The 15459-nt window shown below is 41.8% G+C and overlaps 1 protein-coding gene across 1 annotated transcript in view; it reads left to right on the top strand.

Moving 5' to 3' along the window:
- LOC309552781 (tumor necrosis factor receptor superfamily member 10B-like) overlaps positions 1 to 15248 on the top strand; it is a 54347-nt gene extending 39099 nt beyond the window's left edge. Inside the window, exons 4-9 of the mRNA XM_082253695.1 lie at positions 1348 to 1462; positions 3875 to 3960; positions 4612 to 4707; positions 7662 to 7681; positions 11358 to 11475; positions 14644 to 15248. Of these exons, the coding sequence (XP_082109821.1) occupies positions 1348 to 1462; positions 3875 to 3960; positions 4612 to 4707; positions 7662 to 7681; positions 11358 to 11475; positions 14644 to 14936 (728 nt within the window). The 3' untranslated portion in view covers positions 14937 to 15248. The remainder of the gene's footprint in view (positions 1 to 1347; positions 1463 to 3874; positions 3961 to 4611; positions 4708 to 7661; positions 7682 to 11357; positions 11476 to 14643) is intronic.
- The last annotated feature ends 211 nt before the right edge of the window (positions 15249 to 15459 follow it).

The raw sequence follows: 15459 nt of genomic DNA, 5'->3' as shown, positions 1-15459 counted from the left end.
AACTACTGACAACAAATCCAACAAATATATGAAGGTGATGGCTGATTCAGCGTCAATTGTTGGTGTAGCTTACCTTTAAAGGGAGCCTGTCTCTAAATCTAATACAATGTTACTTGTAAACTGTGAGGTTCCTGCACATACCTCTCATTCTTTTTGGTTGGTTTTTTGATTAATTATTTAGAATTTTTAGCAAAATGCAATATGCCGTAAAAAGGAGATTAAAGTAAAAGAATATTAAACCACATTAGAGGGGAAGACCCCAAACATTACATTCTCATAATAAGGCATAATAAGGCAAATAAGGCACAAGGAGAGAGCGAAATTCATACATATACACATGAACATATACAGGGCTGGCCCAAGACATTGTGCTGCCTGGGTCCAAGAATGAAATGTTGCGCCCCCCCCCCCCCCAAAACAAAAATTGCGCCCAACAAAAGGCCCCCACATCCATTATTTTTTATAAATATAAAATTTAGAAAATATACGTTATATATACTGTTATCTTCTTCCATAACTCACCACCAGACCGGTCCACCAAACACCCACTGTCTGTCCTCAGACCTCCTGTCACTCCTGTGTCTGTTGCTGATTAAACAAAGGTATGCTCTATATAGGTCAGGGCCAAGCCTATGAATAAAGGTATGTTATGTGTAAATCAACACTGAGCCTATGAACATAGATATGCTGTATATAAATCAGGACTGAGCCTATGAACATAGATATGCTGTATATAAATCAGGACTGAGCCTATGAACACTGATATGCTGTATATAAATCAGGACTGAGTCTATGAGCACAGATATGATGTATATAAATCAGGACTGAGCCAATGAACACAGTTATGCTGTATATAAATCAGGACTGAGCCTATGAACATAGATATGCTGTATATAAATCAGGACTGAGCCTATGAACACAGATATGCTGTATATAAATCAGGACTGAGCCTATGAACACTGATATGCTGTATATAAATCAGGACTGAGCCTATGAACACAGATATGCTGCATATAAATCAGGACTGAGCCTATGAACACAGATATGCTGTATATAAATCAGGACTGAGCCTATGAACACTGATATGCTGTATATAAATCAGGACTGAGCCTATGAACACAGATATGTTGCATATAAATCAGGACTGAGCCTATGAACACAGATATGCTGTATATAAATCAGGACTGAGCCTATGAACACTGATATGCTGTATATAAATCAGGACTGAGCCTATGAGCACAGGTAGCTATTTATAAATCAGGGCTGAGAAAATGATCACAGGTATGCTCAAATGTAGGCTCTAGTACACTTGAACCCACAATGTACTTTATTTTTGTGTCTTTACAGATCAAGAAGAAGTGTCCCACTGTACCATCACTAAAAACACCGTCTGCCACTGCAAGAATGGAACCTTCTGTCCTCCAGACCAGCCATGTGAGATCTGCTTGCCCTGTATAGACAGGTGAGGTGTCAGTTTGTTATACATCAGACAATTCTCTACAAGGTGACAGCGATACAATGCACAACAATGTAGATGGAGTACAAGAAAAACACACTGCAGAGTTTCTGTCTGCACACTCTCTTAATCAGCCAAAGCTTTAGAATGCAGAGAAATACAAATCTTCTGGCTGGTAAAACAGCTGCCTGACGTGTTTCAACTGGTCATTCAGCTGTTTGCTGGAGCTCAGCTTGAATAAATCCCAAAAAAATGTATCTGGTTTTAAAATAGGTGACACATTCAAACACTACTACTCATCCCGTTTAAAGTTAAAGTGGTAGTAAAATCTTCTTTTAGATTTGTATTTACAGGTAAGCCTATAATAAGGCTTACCTGTAGGTACAGTGAATGTCTCCTAAACTTGCACTGTTAAAGAAATATTCTTCATGCAGCCGGTGACGTCACTCTAAAGCAGGGGTGAGGAACCTTTTTTCTGCTAAGGGCCATTTGGGTATTTATAAAATCATTCGGGGGCCGTATAAAATTATCAACTTAAAAATGTGCCTGTTATATTTGGTCAAATATTTAATTAACTCACCCCTAATGTGATGGCTTCAACTGCTTCTCTTTGGTGAGGTGTGTGATGTTAGCTGGTATTGATGATGCTACTCGCACCTGGTTTTTCATGTTTGCGTCGGTCAGTCTGCAGTGCACTCAAATCTTTGTGGTGGTAAGTTTTGAAAATAACTGTTGGCGGGTCTTGCTGGTGGGTACAGCTGGCTCAGGCTGGTACGGCTGGCTTGTACTGTGCTGTGGGTACTGCTGGCTCAGGCTGGTACTGCTGTGGGTACTGCTGACACAGGCTGGTACTGTGCTGTAGGTATTGCTGGCCCTGGCTGGTACTGCTGTGAGTACTGCTGGCTCTGGCTGGTACTGCTGGTTCTGGCTGGTACTGCTGTGAGTACTGCTGGCTTTGGCTAGTACTGTGCTGTAGGTACTGCTGGCTCTGGCTGGTACTGCTGTGAGTACTGCTGGCTCTGGCTGGCACTGCTGGTTCTGGCTGGTACTGTTGTTGAGTACTGCTGGCTCTGGCTGGTACCCCTGGTTCTGGCTGGTACTGCTGTGGGTACTGCTGACATAGGCTGGTACTGTGCTGTAGGTACTGCTGGCTCTGGCTGGTACTGCTGTGAGTACTGCTGGTTCTGGCTGGTACTGCTGTGAATACTGCTGGTTCTGGCTGGTACTGTTGTGAATACTGCTGGCTCTGGCTGGTACTGCTGTTCCTGGCTGGCACTGCAGTGAGTACTGCTGGTACTGCTGATTCTGGCTGGTACTGCCGGCTCTGGCTGGTACTGTTGCGAGTACTGCTGATTCTGGCTGGTACTGCTGGTTCTGGCTGGTACTGCTGTGTGTACTGCTGGTGGGAAATGCTGGCTAGCAGCGGCGCCGCGCTGGAGGAAGAGGCGATGTTTCCTGTATTGGTCACAGGCATAGTTCATTTGATATCACTCCACTGTGACTCACTCAGCCGGAACTATACAAGAAGCATCAGCTCCATTCTGACAGATCAGCTGAGACTCAGCTGCACGGGGGGCCGGATCAGATGACTTCGAGGGCCGCATACGGCCCCGGGCCTTAGGTTCCCCATCCCTGCTCTAAAGGGATGGTATACCTGTGCCATCCCTTCAGAGCTTCCAGCTGCAGCCGTGACGTCATCGCTGCTCGGCCAATGAGATGGCCAGGGCACTCAAACCGGGAAGTAAGCCTGGGTGTAGATGAAAGTCCTGTCAGCGGCGACAACGCACTGCTAGAGGGCTTCATTCTTTAGTAAGTATTTCATAATGTGCTAGTATGTGATGTATACAAGCACATGATGCAATTGTCTTGCAGGTTTTTTTTTTTTTTTTAAACGGTGTGGTTTAGTACCTCTTTAAAGTAAAACTAAAGTAAGTATATATTTATGGTACCACTGATGTGTGTGTGGGGGGTATGCATCTACTAGCAACCACTGTAAGGCCTCGTTCGCTAGGGCATATTTGTAAGTTTGCTTGCATGGGCTGCACAGAGGTCTGTGTATCCATGTACAGGCAGCCCAATTCATGTTAATTGAGATGCAGCGGCTGCACGGACACAGCGGGTTCTCCCAATTTGACATCTGCGAGGGTGCCGGTGCGTGTCTCTGAACTTACAATGCCTGCGTTCAGAGACACACACCTGCACCCGCACCCACATGGAAATCAAATTGGGAGTGGTGCCTGTGTCCATTTTAACTTTTTTCATTTTGGATAAAGTAGGGAATGGTTAAAGCTTTTTGGTTTTAGATTCATTTTAAGTGCTTTTACCTGTCTCTGTTAAAATTGTCTAAAAAAGCTTAAAAAAATCTATTTCACCTCCACCTAATTGTTTTTATTCTCATCTACACAATTATTTTTTTAGCTGCCCAGAAGATGTGTCAAAGGCGCCCTGCAATCCAACATCGGATAAAGAGTGCACCCCTCCAAGTTCTTCCTCTAGCACAAGAGGTAAGCTCTCCCTGTATTACCCAGGAGCTACTGTATGCCATTATCTTCTAAGGTGCACATGCAATGTATTCTAATGTTAAATGTGATAGAATTCAGCTAGATATAATCATTTTTTCACTGCATGTCCCTGCTTGAAAAAAACTTTGTAGGTGTTATATATATATATATATATATATATATAAAATTAGAGCCATGTTAGCTGATCACATAAACACGCTTTATGCTACACAGTCATCAAAAGCAATACATTCCCTTTGTGGCCTTTGCCCAATCTCAAAACTTTTTTGTAGAGAGACTGAGTAATAGCACTGAGTGACTGGGAGCTCCCTCTGCTGGCCTATTCGCAAAACGATTAACTGCAAAATAAAATATTTAGGAATGTCAAAATGACATCAAATGGCGTGTTCAAAATGCGTGCTTGTTGAATATACCCTATACATTTCCTTTAGCTCCAGCTATTAGACCATAGGTCAGGAAATATATTCCAAGTGGTGCAGTCACAGGGCATTTAATGCTATTTGTGTATACATGTCATTATTTTCCAATTTCTCTGACTTTATCACTCTACTTACTCGGCAATATTTCCTAATGTGGACCTCTCCTTGTTTTACAAAGCAATCTTACTATTGGCTACTCTCATTTATTTTTCAGATATTATCATAGCAGCCTCTGTAGTTTCATTGATCATTCTCATCGTCATCATTGCTTTTTGTGTTTATCGGAAGAAGAAGAGGAGCAATGACACAGGTGAGGATCAATGGGATATAGGCATAGTAAAGTGCACATTATAGTAATACAGATCAATGGAAGACGTGAAAAAAAATATAGGTATTAAAGTGGTAGTACACTCCGCTTTTTCATTTTTACATACAGGTAAGCCCTATAATAAGGCTTACTTTTAATATTAATATCTCCTAAACCTGCATGGTTTAGAAGATATTCACCCTGCATGCAGCCGCTGACACCAGTGGCGCATGCGCTCTGAAGGTCCGGCGTATCATGCCGGACCTTCAGAGCTCCTTGCTTGCTCCTAGCCGGAAAGTGACGTCATCGCGGCTCCGGACACTCACAACGCTGGAGCTGCCGAACCTGGAAGAGACGCAGAGGGAACATGTCAGCTCCCTCAGCGGTGTCCGGTGACTGCGTGGGGGCTTTGTTCTAAGGTAAGTATTTCATAATGTGCTAGTATGCAATGCGTACTAACATATTATGCCATTGTCCTGCAGGGTTTTTCTTTTTTTTTTTCTTTTTTTTTTTACACAGGGGATACAACCACTTTAAAAGGAGGAATAGAGAAATATTTATTGTACATATATAATAAAGGAAATAATGACTAAATGGAGAATTCAATGTAATATCACAAATCACACTAATTATTAAATTGTAGCTAAGGTAGCCCCCAGAGAAGCAACTAAATTGTAGCACTAGCACAAAGTGTTTCAAAATCAGGACAAAGGTGGAAGAGCAGCATAGCCAACCATACTGCAGTAAATAAATACAGATTTATTAAGTAAAAAAGAGCAGTAATACACTCACAAATGCTTGAGAAGCAAGAAAAGAACGAGTCCGTGCAGCAAAAGAAGTGAAAAGTCCGGTGTCAGCGATCCTGACTTCACCCACAGTTCTTCAGCCACCAGCATTCCCAGCCACTGGCCACAGATATGTAGAGACTGAGTTTAGCTTATTGCTTGTTCTTGCCTTGCTTCCCAAATGTTTATGATTTTATTACTGCACTTTTATATCAAAAAAATATGTTTTTATTTACTACACTATGGTTGGCTGCGCTTGCACTTTTGTCTTTTTAATCTGTCAAGGCAAAATATACAGTACATCTCTGCAATACATGCAAATTTCCCCATGTTTTATCAACTTTAAAGACCCTACAAGTACCTGTTGAACTGCCAGAAATAGATTTATCTCCTGATATCAGCCGGCAACAAATGATTAAAATTGGAGAGTGAAAAATCTGGTGCAGCTGTGCATGGTAGCCAATCAGTTTCTAATTTCAGCTTGTTCAATTAGGGCTCTTTCACACAGGATGTCCGTCGGATGGACTCCGTTTATCTCAGCGAGGGATCAATCCGCCGATCCCCCGCTGAGCAGGAGAATGACAGCTGTTCTCTGCGCTGTGTGCGGAGACACAGCTGTCAGAGCCCCATACATCTCTATGGGGGAATCGTCGGTCCGTTCTCATCCGATCCCATCCGATCCGCTGGACGGATGGAAAATAGGGTTTCCATCCATCCAGATTTGACGGATTGGATCGGATGTCAGCGGACATGTCTCCGCTGACATCCGATGCCCCCATAGAGATGCATGGGGGGACCGTTCAGATCCGCCAAAAAAACTGACAGGCGAATCTGAACGGTCCGCCTGTGGGAAAGGGCCCTAAGCTTTGACAAAACAAAAACAAGAAGCTGATTGGTGTCTATGGAAAGCTGCACAAGATTTTGCACTCTCCAGTTTTAGTAAAACAACGTCATAGTTTTTATGTGGTGTCAGCCCTGCCTTGCTTTATTTGCCAAACTACTCAGACCCACCCACGTTCCCATCTCCACAACATGAAGGCATTTTATAGTCCCAAGATAAGAGCCGAGTGGGCTAACTACTCTCCCTGGGATAACATAGGGAGTGCGCTGTGGACACAGGACAGCTCTGAATTTCTGACATTAGAACAGGTATTTTTTTCACTTCTCTTAAAGAAATAATAACATTAATAATAATAATAATAGCTTTCAGTAACAGGATAAAAAGGGAGCAGATCATGGAAGTCTGTTAGGGTTTGTATACAGGTCAAGAGAATCACCAGGAGTGTGTATTTCTGTTGGGCATAAATAAGTGAGCTTAGAGCAGTAATGTTCAGGCCAACCGGTCTTATGAAAGCAATCCATCCATGACATTTTTGTTGTCCCCCCAAGATTAGATCAGGGGTCTTCAAACTATGGCCCTCCAGTTGTTCAGGAACTACAATTCCCATCATGCCTAGTCATGTCTGTGAATGCCAGAGTTTTACAATGCCTCATGAGATGTGTAGTCCCGCAAAACAGCTGGAGGGCCGTAGTTTGAGGATCCCTGTAGTAGATAAACCTGTGTGATCAGACAGTAGAGACATGCCCGTATGCACTGATCATTCTTTAAATTGATATAGGGGCACTCCCTGAATGGACACACAGAGCCGCGGCTCGGCTCTGCCCCCTCCATCTCCTGATTGACTCTTGGCTCATTGGCTGTGATTGACAGCAGCGGGAGACAGTGGCACCCTCTCCTGCCAAAAGCCAATCAGGAGTGGGAGTCCCCAGAGAGTTGAGACTCTCGTGGACATCACTGGATTAAGAGGGGACTCAGGCAAGTATTGGGAGGGGGATGGGGGTCTGCTGCACACAGAAGGTTTTTTACCTTGATGTATAGAATTCATTAAGGTAAAAAAAACCTTGTGCCCTCTTACAACCACTTTAGGATTAGTATGATAATTCTGCAGTTTGATGTTGTGTCTATCTTCTTTTATGTATGGGGTACAGAAACTAATATTTGTTACCTAAAAACACATGTGGCTAACCAAATATAAAATATTCACATCCTACAACACCTTATATGAACATTAGCCAAATATAAAATTCAATGTATTCTTTTTTAAGTTGACCTTATGTATAGAGCATGCCATAACTGCTGTTTATTTTGTCTTTTTTTTTTTTTTTTTTTAGGGTCTAAACTCTTTGGAAAAGTAAGTATGTAATGTATTTTGTGGGTAGTATAAAAAAGAATGTAATAATACAGTAAACATTATTGTGGATCCAAAGCAATTTATAATTTAATATAGAGGATGGATGAGCCAGGAGTAGCATGTGGCTGAGCACTTCAGAAGGATAACACTGCAGGCACATAACTGACATTATCTAACACTGCTGTTATTGCGGCAACAACCAATTCAGAGCCAGCTTTTATTTTCAGGCCTGTCTTTAAAAAATGGCCAGTGGGATCTGATTGGTTGTATCACTTCATGTATTTCACACATGGTATATGCTTCTTCTCTTTAGAAGTGCAAATTTTCACTTTCACTCTATGCAAATAAACCTGTTTGTACCTTGACTTTTCACTATTTGCTTAGCCTTTTAACGATATAGGTTGCCTTGGTAATACATTTGCTTTAGTAAACTACATTATGTCTGGAATAGAATTAAACAAGCATTTCAAGCTGGTTACATAGCCGAATGCAGACTCCTAAAAGATAGTTACTTAATTAGACTTAAATTTAACTTATAATTTGGCAGAAATTATATATATATATAGTATCTCACAAAAGTGAGTACACCCCTCATATTTTTGTGAATATTTTATTACATCTTTTCATGTGACAACACTGAAAAAATGACACTTTGCTACAATACAAAGTAGTGAATGTACAGCTTGTATAACAGTGTAAATTTGTTGTCCCCTCAAAATAACTCAACACACAGCCATTACTGTCTTAACTGCTGGCAACAAAAGTGAGTACACCCTTAAGTGAAAATGTCCAAATTGGGCCCAAGGTGTCAATATTTTGTGTGGCCACCATTATTTTCTATCACTGCCTTAACCCTCTTGGGCATGGAGTTCACCAGAGCTTCACAGGTTACCACTGGAGTCCTCTTCCACTCGTGACGACATCACAGAGCTGGTGAATGTTAGAGACCTTGCGCTTCTCCACCTTCCTTTTGAAGATGCCCACAGGTGCTCAATAGGGTTTAGGTCTGGAGACAGTCCATCACCTTTACCATCACCTTTACCCCCAGCTTCTTTAGCAAGGCAGTGGTCATCTTGGAGGTGTGTTTGGGGTCGTTATCATGTTGGAATACTGCGCTGTGGCCCAGTCTCCAAAGGGAGGGGATCATGCTTTGCTTCAGTATGTCACAGTACATGTTGGCATTCATGGTTCTCTCAATGAACTGTAGCTCCCCAGTGCCGGTACCACTCATGCAGCCCCAGACCATGACACTCCCACCACCATGCTTGACTGTAGGCAAGACACACTTGTCTTTGCACTCCTCACCTAGTTGCAGCCACACACGCTAGACACCATCTGAACCAAATAAGTTCATCTTGGTCTCATCAGACCACAGGACATGGTTCCAGTAATCCATGTCCTTAGTCTGCTTGTCTTCAGCAAACTGTTTGCGGGCTTTCTTATGCATCATCTTTAGAAGAGGCTTCCTTCTGGGACAGCCATGCAGACCAATTTGATGCAGTGTGCGGTGTATGGTCTGAGCACTGACAGGCTAACGCCCCACCCCTTCAAGATCTGCAGCAATGCTGGCAGCACTCATACGTCTATTTCCCAAAGACAAGCTATGTATATGAAGCTGAGCACATGCACTCAGCTTCTTTGGTCGACCATGGCGAGGCCTATTCTAAGTGGAACCTGTCCTGGTAAACTGCTGTATGCTCTTGGCTACCATGCTCTAGCTCAGTTTCAGGGTCTTGGCAATCTTCTTTTAGCCTAGGCCATCTTTATGTAGAGCAACAATTCTTTTTTCAGATCCTCAGAATGTTCTTTGCCATGAGGTGCCATGTTCAACATTCAGTGACCAGTATGAGAGAGTGAGAGCGATAACACCAAATTTAACACACCTGCACTTCATTCACACATGAGACCTTGTAACACTAACGAGTCACATGACTTTGGGGACGGAAAATGGCTAATTGGGCCCATTTTGGACATTTTCACTGAAGGGTGTACTCACTTTTGTTGCCAGCAGTTTAGACATTAATGGCTGTGTGTTGAGTTATTTTGAGGGGACAGCAAACTTACACTGTTATACAGGCTGTACACTCACTACTTTACATTGTAGCAAAGTGTAATTTCTTCAATGTTGTCATATGAAAAGGTATAATAAAATTATTTACAAAAATGTGAGGGGTGTACCTACTTTTGTGAGATACTACATAAATATATTTATATATATATTATAATTAGAGCCATGTTAGCTGATCACATACACACGCTGTACACTACACAGTCATCAAAAACAATACATTCCCTTTGTGGCCTTTGCCCAATCTCAAAAATTTTTAATAATATATATTGCTTTTTTTTTTCAGCTGAAACTTGGTGGAACTCTGTTCCACCACCTTTTGCTCAGGCCTTCTGCTCACCCCTATCACTTGTAAACACAGAGGTCTGTCTTCTGTGTTTACAATTGACAGCTTGCCTCCCAACGGTTCCCATAGATCTGATCTCCTGAGTGGCTTCCACTAAGTACAGAATGGGGACAAGGGAGATACAGGTGCCTGGGGCACAGTGCAGATGCCTACACCCCAACTGATTAATCTCCCTGCAAGTGATAGAGGGCAAGCCACCTACAGTGTGCAGGGAGGTACTAGAGAAGAAGAGGGGTAAAAGTGAGATGATAATCTGGGAAGCAGAGGTAAGCAGCTGTGCAAAATGGTTGAACTCTGCACTCTGTGTGTAGCGCACCTCTGAACTCTGCACCATATACGTAGCACACTTCCGAACTCTGCACTCTGTGTGTAACCCCACAGAAATCTGCACTATGTACATAATGCACTCCTGGTATTTAATGCCCATTTAAGATTCCCACTGTTAGTGAAATTTGACCATACTTTGACCATTTGCATTTGCAGTTTGGAGGGTGTGTGTGTGTGTGTATGTATATATATATATATATATATATATATATGTATATATATATATATATATATATTGTGAGGGGTTCGCTCGGTAGCTGGTGTGGATGACCCCTTGGGGGGGTTCGTTACACAGAGAGATAGCCGAGGAGTGGTTGAAAACAACAGTCTATGGTTTATTCTTCCAATTTTCTTCAAACAAGTGCAAGCATCAAAACAGCATAAATCCAAATAAACATAAAATAAACCCTGGCCAATGTGGGCGTCTACCTTCACACACAGGAACCTACCTATGGAGTCTGTCCCAACCTACTGCTGGGCAGACACTGCTGGTCATACAGCAGAAAACCAATAGTCCATTTGTTTTCTTTTCACACAGAAAAAGTCCATCACCTCACCTTCAGAAGTCTTTCAGCTCACTGCTCTCCTTAACGCACACAGCTTCAGGAGGCAGCAATCAGTAGTCATCCTCTGGATAACTTATAGAGGCCTTAATTGCCTCATCCTGAATAGCTGAAGCCTTTTCCACGTCCTAAACCTTTCTGGCTATCTCTCGCAGCCGACACCCGATAGTAATTGGTGAATTGTCTAAACAAGGCAGAAATGTATCTCCCGTCTGTGACAACACCCATAGATTTACCTGACTTCCTGTCACAATATATATATATATATATATATTATATTATATATAGTTTTTAACTGTATTTGACTTTCAAATAAAAATATTAATGTGAACGCCAGTGGGATAGTTCACACTCATTGTTTTATGCTCACAGCTAACTATACATATCTGCAAGGGAAATGAAGACCATGATGAGGCCAAAGGTGACCTGCTTCAAAGACGCATTAAATTGGAGTTTAAAGAAGGGACCGATAAAGAAACAAAAGAAGAAAGTAAGTGGGCATGTACCCTTCACACAAGCTGCTACACTGTTTTTTCAGAGATTACATACAGTCAGGTCCATAAATATTGGGACATCAACACAATTCTAATCTTTTTGGCTCTATACACCACCACAATGGATTTGAACTGAAACAAACAAGATGTACTTTAGCTGCAGACTTTCAGCTTTAATTTGAGGGTATTTACATCCAAATCAGGTGAAAGGTGTAGGAATTACAACAGTTTGTATATGTACCTCCCACTTTTTAAGGGACCAAAAGTAATGGGACAATTGGCTGCTCAGCTGTCCCATGGCCAGGTGTGTGTTATTCCCTCATTATCCCATTTACTAGGAGCAGATAAAAGGTCCAGAGTTAATTTCAAGTGTGCTATTTGCATTTGGAATCTGTTGCTGTCAACTCTCAATATGAGATCCAAAGAGCTGTAACTATCATTGAAGCAAGCCATCATTAGACTGAAAAAAACAAAACAAACCCATCAGAGAGATAGCAAAAACATTAGGTGTGGCCAAATCAACTGTTTGGAACATCCTTAAAAAGAAAGAACGCACCAGTGAGCTCAGCAACACCAAAATACCTGGAAGACTACGGAAAACAACTGTGGTGAATGACCGAAGAATTCTTTCTCTGATGAAGAAAACACCCTTTACAACAGTTGGCCAGATCAAGAACACTCTCCAGGAGGTAGGTGTATGTGTGTCAAAGTCAACAATCAAGAGAAGACTTTACCAGAGTGAATACAGAGGGTTCACCACAAGATGTAAAACATTGGTGAGCCTCAAAAACAGGAAGGCCAGATTCGAGTTTGCTAAACAACATCTAAAAAAGCCTTCAAAATTCTGGAACAACATCCTATGGACAGATGAGAAGAAGATCAACTTGTAGCAGAGTGATGGGAAGAGAAGAGTATGGAGAAGGAAAGGAACTGCTCATGATCCAAAGCATACCACCTCATCAGTGAAGCATGGTGGTGGTAGTGTCATGGCGTGGGCATGTATGGCTGCCAATGGAACTGGTTCTCTTGTATTTATTGATGATGTGACTGCTGACAAAAGCAGCAGGATGAACTCTGAAGTGTTTCGGGCAATATTATCTGCTCATATTCAGCCAAATGCTTCAGAACTCATTGGATGGCGCTTCAGAGTGCAGATGGACAATGACCCGAAGCATACTGCAAAAGCAACCAGAGTTTTTTAAGTGAAAGAAGTGGAATGTTATGCAATGGCCAAGTCGATCACCTGACCTGAATCCGATTGAGCATGCATTTCACTTGCTGAAGGCAAAACTGAAGGGAAAATGCCCCAAGAACAAGCAGGAACTGAAGACAGTTACAGTAGAGGCCTGGCAGAGCATCACCAGGGATGAAACCCAGCGTCTGGCGATGTCTATGCGTTCCAGACTTCAGGCTGTAATTGACTGCAAAGGATTTGCAACCAAGTATTAAAAAGTGAAAGTTTGATTTATGATTGTTAATCTGTCCCATTACTTTTGGTCCCTTAAAAAGTGGGAGGCACATATACAAACAGTTGTAATTCCTACACAGTTCACCTGATTTGGATGTATATACCATTAAATTAAAGCTGAAAGTCTGCAGTTAAAGCACATCTTGTTTGTTTCATTTCAAATCCATTCTAGTGGTGTATAGAGCCAAAAAGATTAGAATTGTGTTGATGTCCCAATATTTATGGACCTGACTGTATGTAGTATTTAGGTAACATCTTAGATATATGCTCATGTAACAAACAATGTTTAAAGTGCAGTGCCCAGTGAGACCAATCAACAATTACATTTAGTGCCATTAATAGACCAATCAACAGTTACCTTTAGAGCCCCGCATAGACATAAGATTGTGTTTGGGAGATCTGGGCACTGGACAATCATTCTTAACATAAGCATGCCCAGTCACTTTGGCCAATGGGCATTCCTCCCCATGTAACAGTGCTTGGCCGTTGGCTGCTCAAGAACTCAGCTTTGTCACATGTTGAAGGAGAGGGAGGGTCCTCAGTCCGATGTATATCAAAAGTCACACATTGGTGCTTAAGCTAACCATACACTAAGCAAACTTTGGACAGATTCTAATGAACTGTACAAAACTTGATCAGTGGGTGGCCCTGTCAGCACCACTTCACCCAACATCCTTCGATTGAAGAAAATCGAAGTAGCCTGTTGGAAATTTGATCGTTAAACAGCAGCTGCATTAAGTTAGATGCCGGCACCATTTGGGTCTTCTTGATAGCCAGAGCTGCCAATACAATGCTATCAACATTGCTTAGCATGGATGGCAGGATATGTTAGAAAAGTAATCTGTGGGTGTATGGTCAGCACTAGAAAGAGCGGCTTAACAAGTGCAAGGGAAGTGCAGATGAAGGGGACAGTATTAATAAAGACATGTTGCTTTGTACTGCATTGACACAACTGGACTATTAGTCAAATATCCTGGCAACTATCTGGGACCCAAAAAATGATACTCAGGTCACCAGAGCATGCATGCTTGGTTGAATGGAAGGTGGAACCTTGCTGATGTTATATTTTTGTGAGTTACATAGTTTGTACATTATACAATAGAAGGCATAGGGGTTGATTTACTAAAACTAGAGTGCAAAAAACTGGTGCATCTGTGCATGGTAGCCAATTAGCTTCTAACTTCAACTTGTTCAATTAAGCTTTGACAAAAAAAAAACCTGGAAGCTCTCTCCAGTTATAGTAAATCAACCCCGTAGTCTCTGAAATTCTGATCCCCTAACATCCTTTCCTCTGCTACCTGTTGATTTGTCCGGCCAAAGAGAGTAAGGAAAATATCCTCTACTGCCAGGTATGGTATTTCTCCTTCATGAGACAGTGCTGGTGCTTAGTGGTTAGCCCATTGCTATCATATGTGGCCTCAGTCCAGTGTAAGCTGTGACTACTAGGGCAACTCAGACCTCACGCAGGACTGTTTTTAGTCTTTCCCAGCAGCTACATGTAATGTCAGAAGAGTGAAGAAAAGGTATGTGCTGCTGGTGATTGGGGGATACTGAAAATTGATGCAGAGATCGTATAAAGCTGTGAAAGTATTGTAAACCAAGTGAAGTAAACACTAAAATATAAACTTGAAATATGTGGAGTAATAGAATAAACATATTCTTTAGCCTAACACATTCTGTCTTGTTTTCTTCACAGACATCTTTAAATCATGGCCCATTATTGTGCGGTGTGTTCCCACAAAAGGGTTTGAGAGTTTAATGTACTCTCTGGGACTGAGGCTTAATGAAATTGAAACAGCTAAAGCGGACAACCCTAACAATGTCAATAATCAGTACAGTGCCATGCTGCAAGCCTGGTACCAGAAAGGTCAATTTGACATCAATACCCTTCTAAAAGCCCTGCGGAAGCTAGACATGGAAAAGGCTGCACATGACATCACGCATCAGCTGATCAGTGAAGAACTGTACATCGAACAGAGCCAACAATAAGGCTTGATCATTTCAATGTGGTACTTTCCTCTTGTGATTTCCGGTTTTGACCTTTGGCCTGGAACATGATTCTGATTTGTCATTGTGTATTTGTGTTGATGACCAGCGGTAAAGTCTGACTCCAGACAAACGTTTTCTTTTTTTTTTTTAGATTTGGATAGAGTGGGAAAGAGTTAGAACCCCTGTTCTGGTTGCTACTGCTGTTTCTTCAGGATATTCTAACACCTGAAAGAAATCTACCCAAGGGGACATAGAAATCAGTATAAACCTGATATGTTTTTATTGATATCTGTGTCCCCACTGGAGAGGCTTCTCTCACTTCCTGTTCTAACACAAAACAGGAAGTGAGGAGAAAGCTCACAGACAGCAATTAAAACTTGACAGATAGTCTAACTGTTTCCCACTCCATCGAAATCCAAAAGACTAAACTAAATGTTGGATGGAGTTGAACTTTTTGTTGTAAATATTAATAAAACTATGTAGTTTTATAAACTATATAGTTTTATAACTTATGTTTTTGTAA

This window comes from Pelophylax lessonae (genome assembly GCF_965119305.1).
Source record: "Pelophylax lessonae genome assembly, chromosome: 4".
In the NCBI taxonomy this organism is placed as follows: domain Eukaryota; kingdom Metazoa; phylum Chordata; class Amphibia; order Anura; family Ranidae; genus Pelophylax; species Pelophylax lessonae.
The sequence above is the reverse complement of the archived record's forward strand: the minus strand, read 5'-3'. Positions and strand labels throughout refer to the sequence as shown.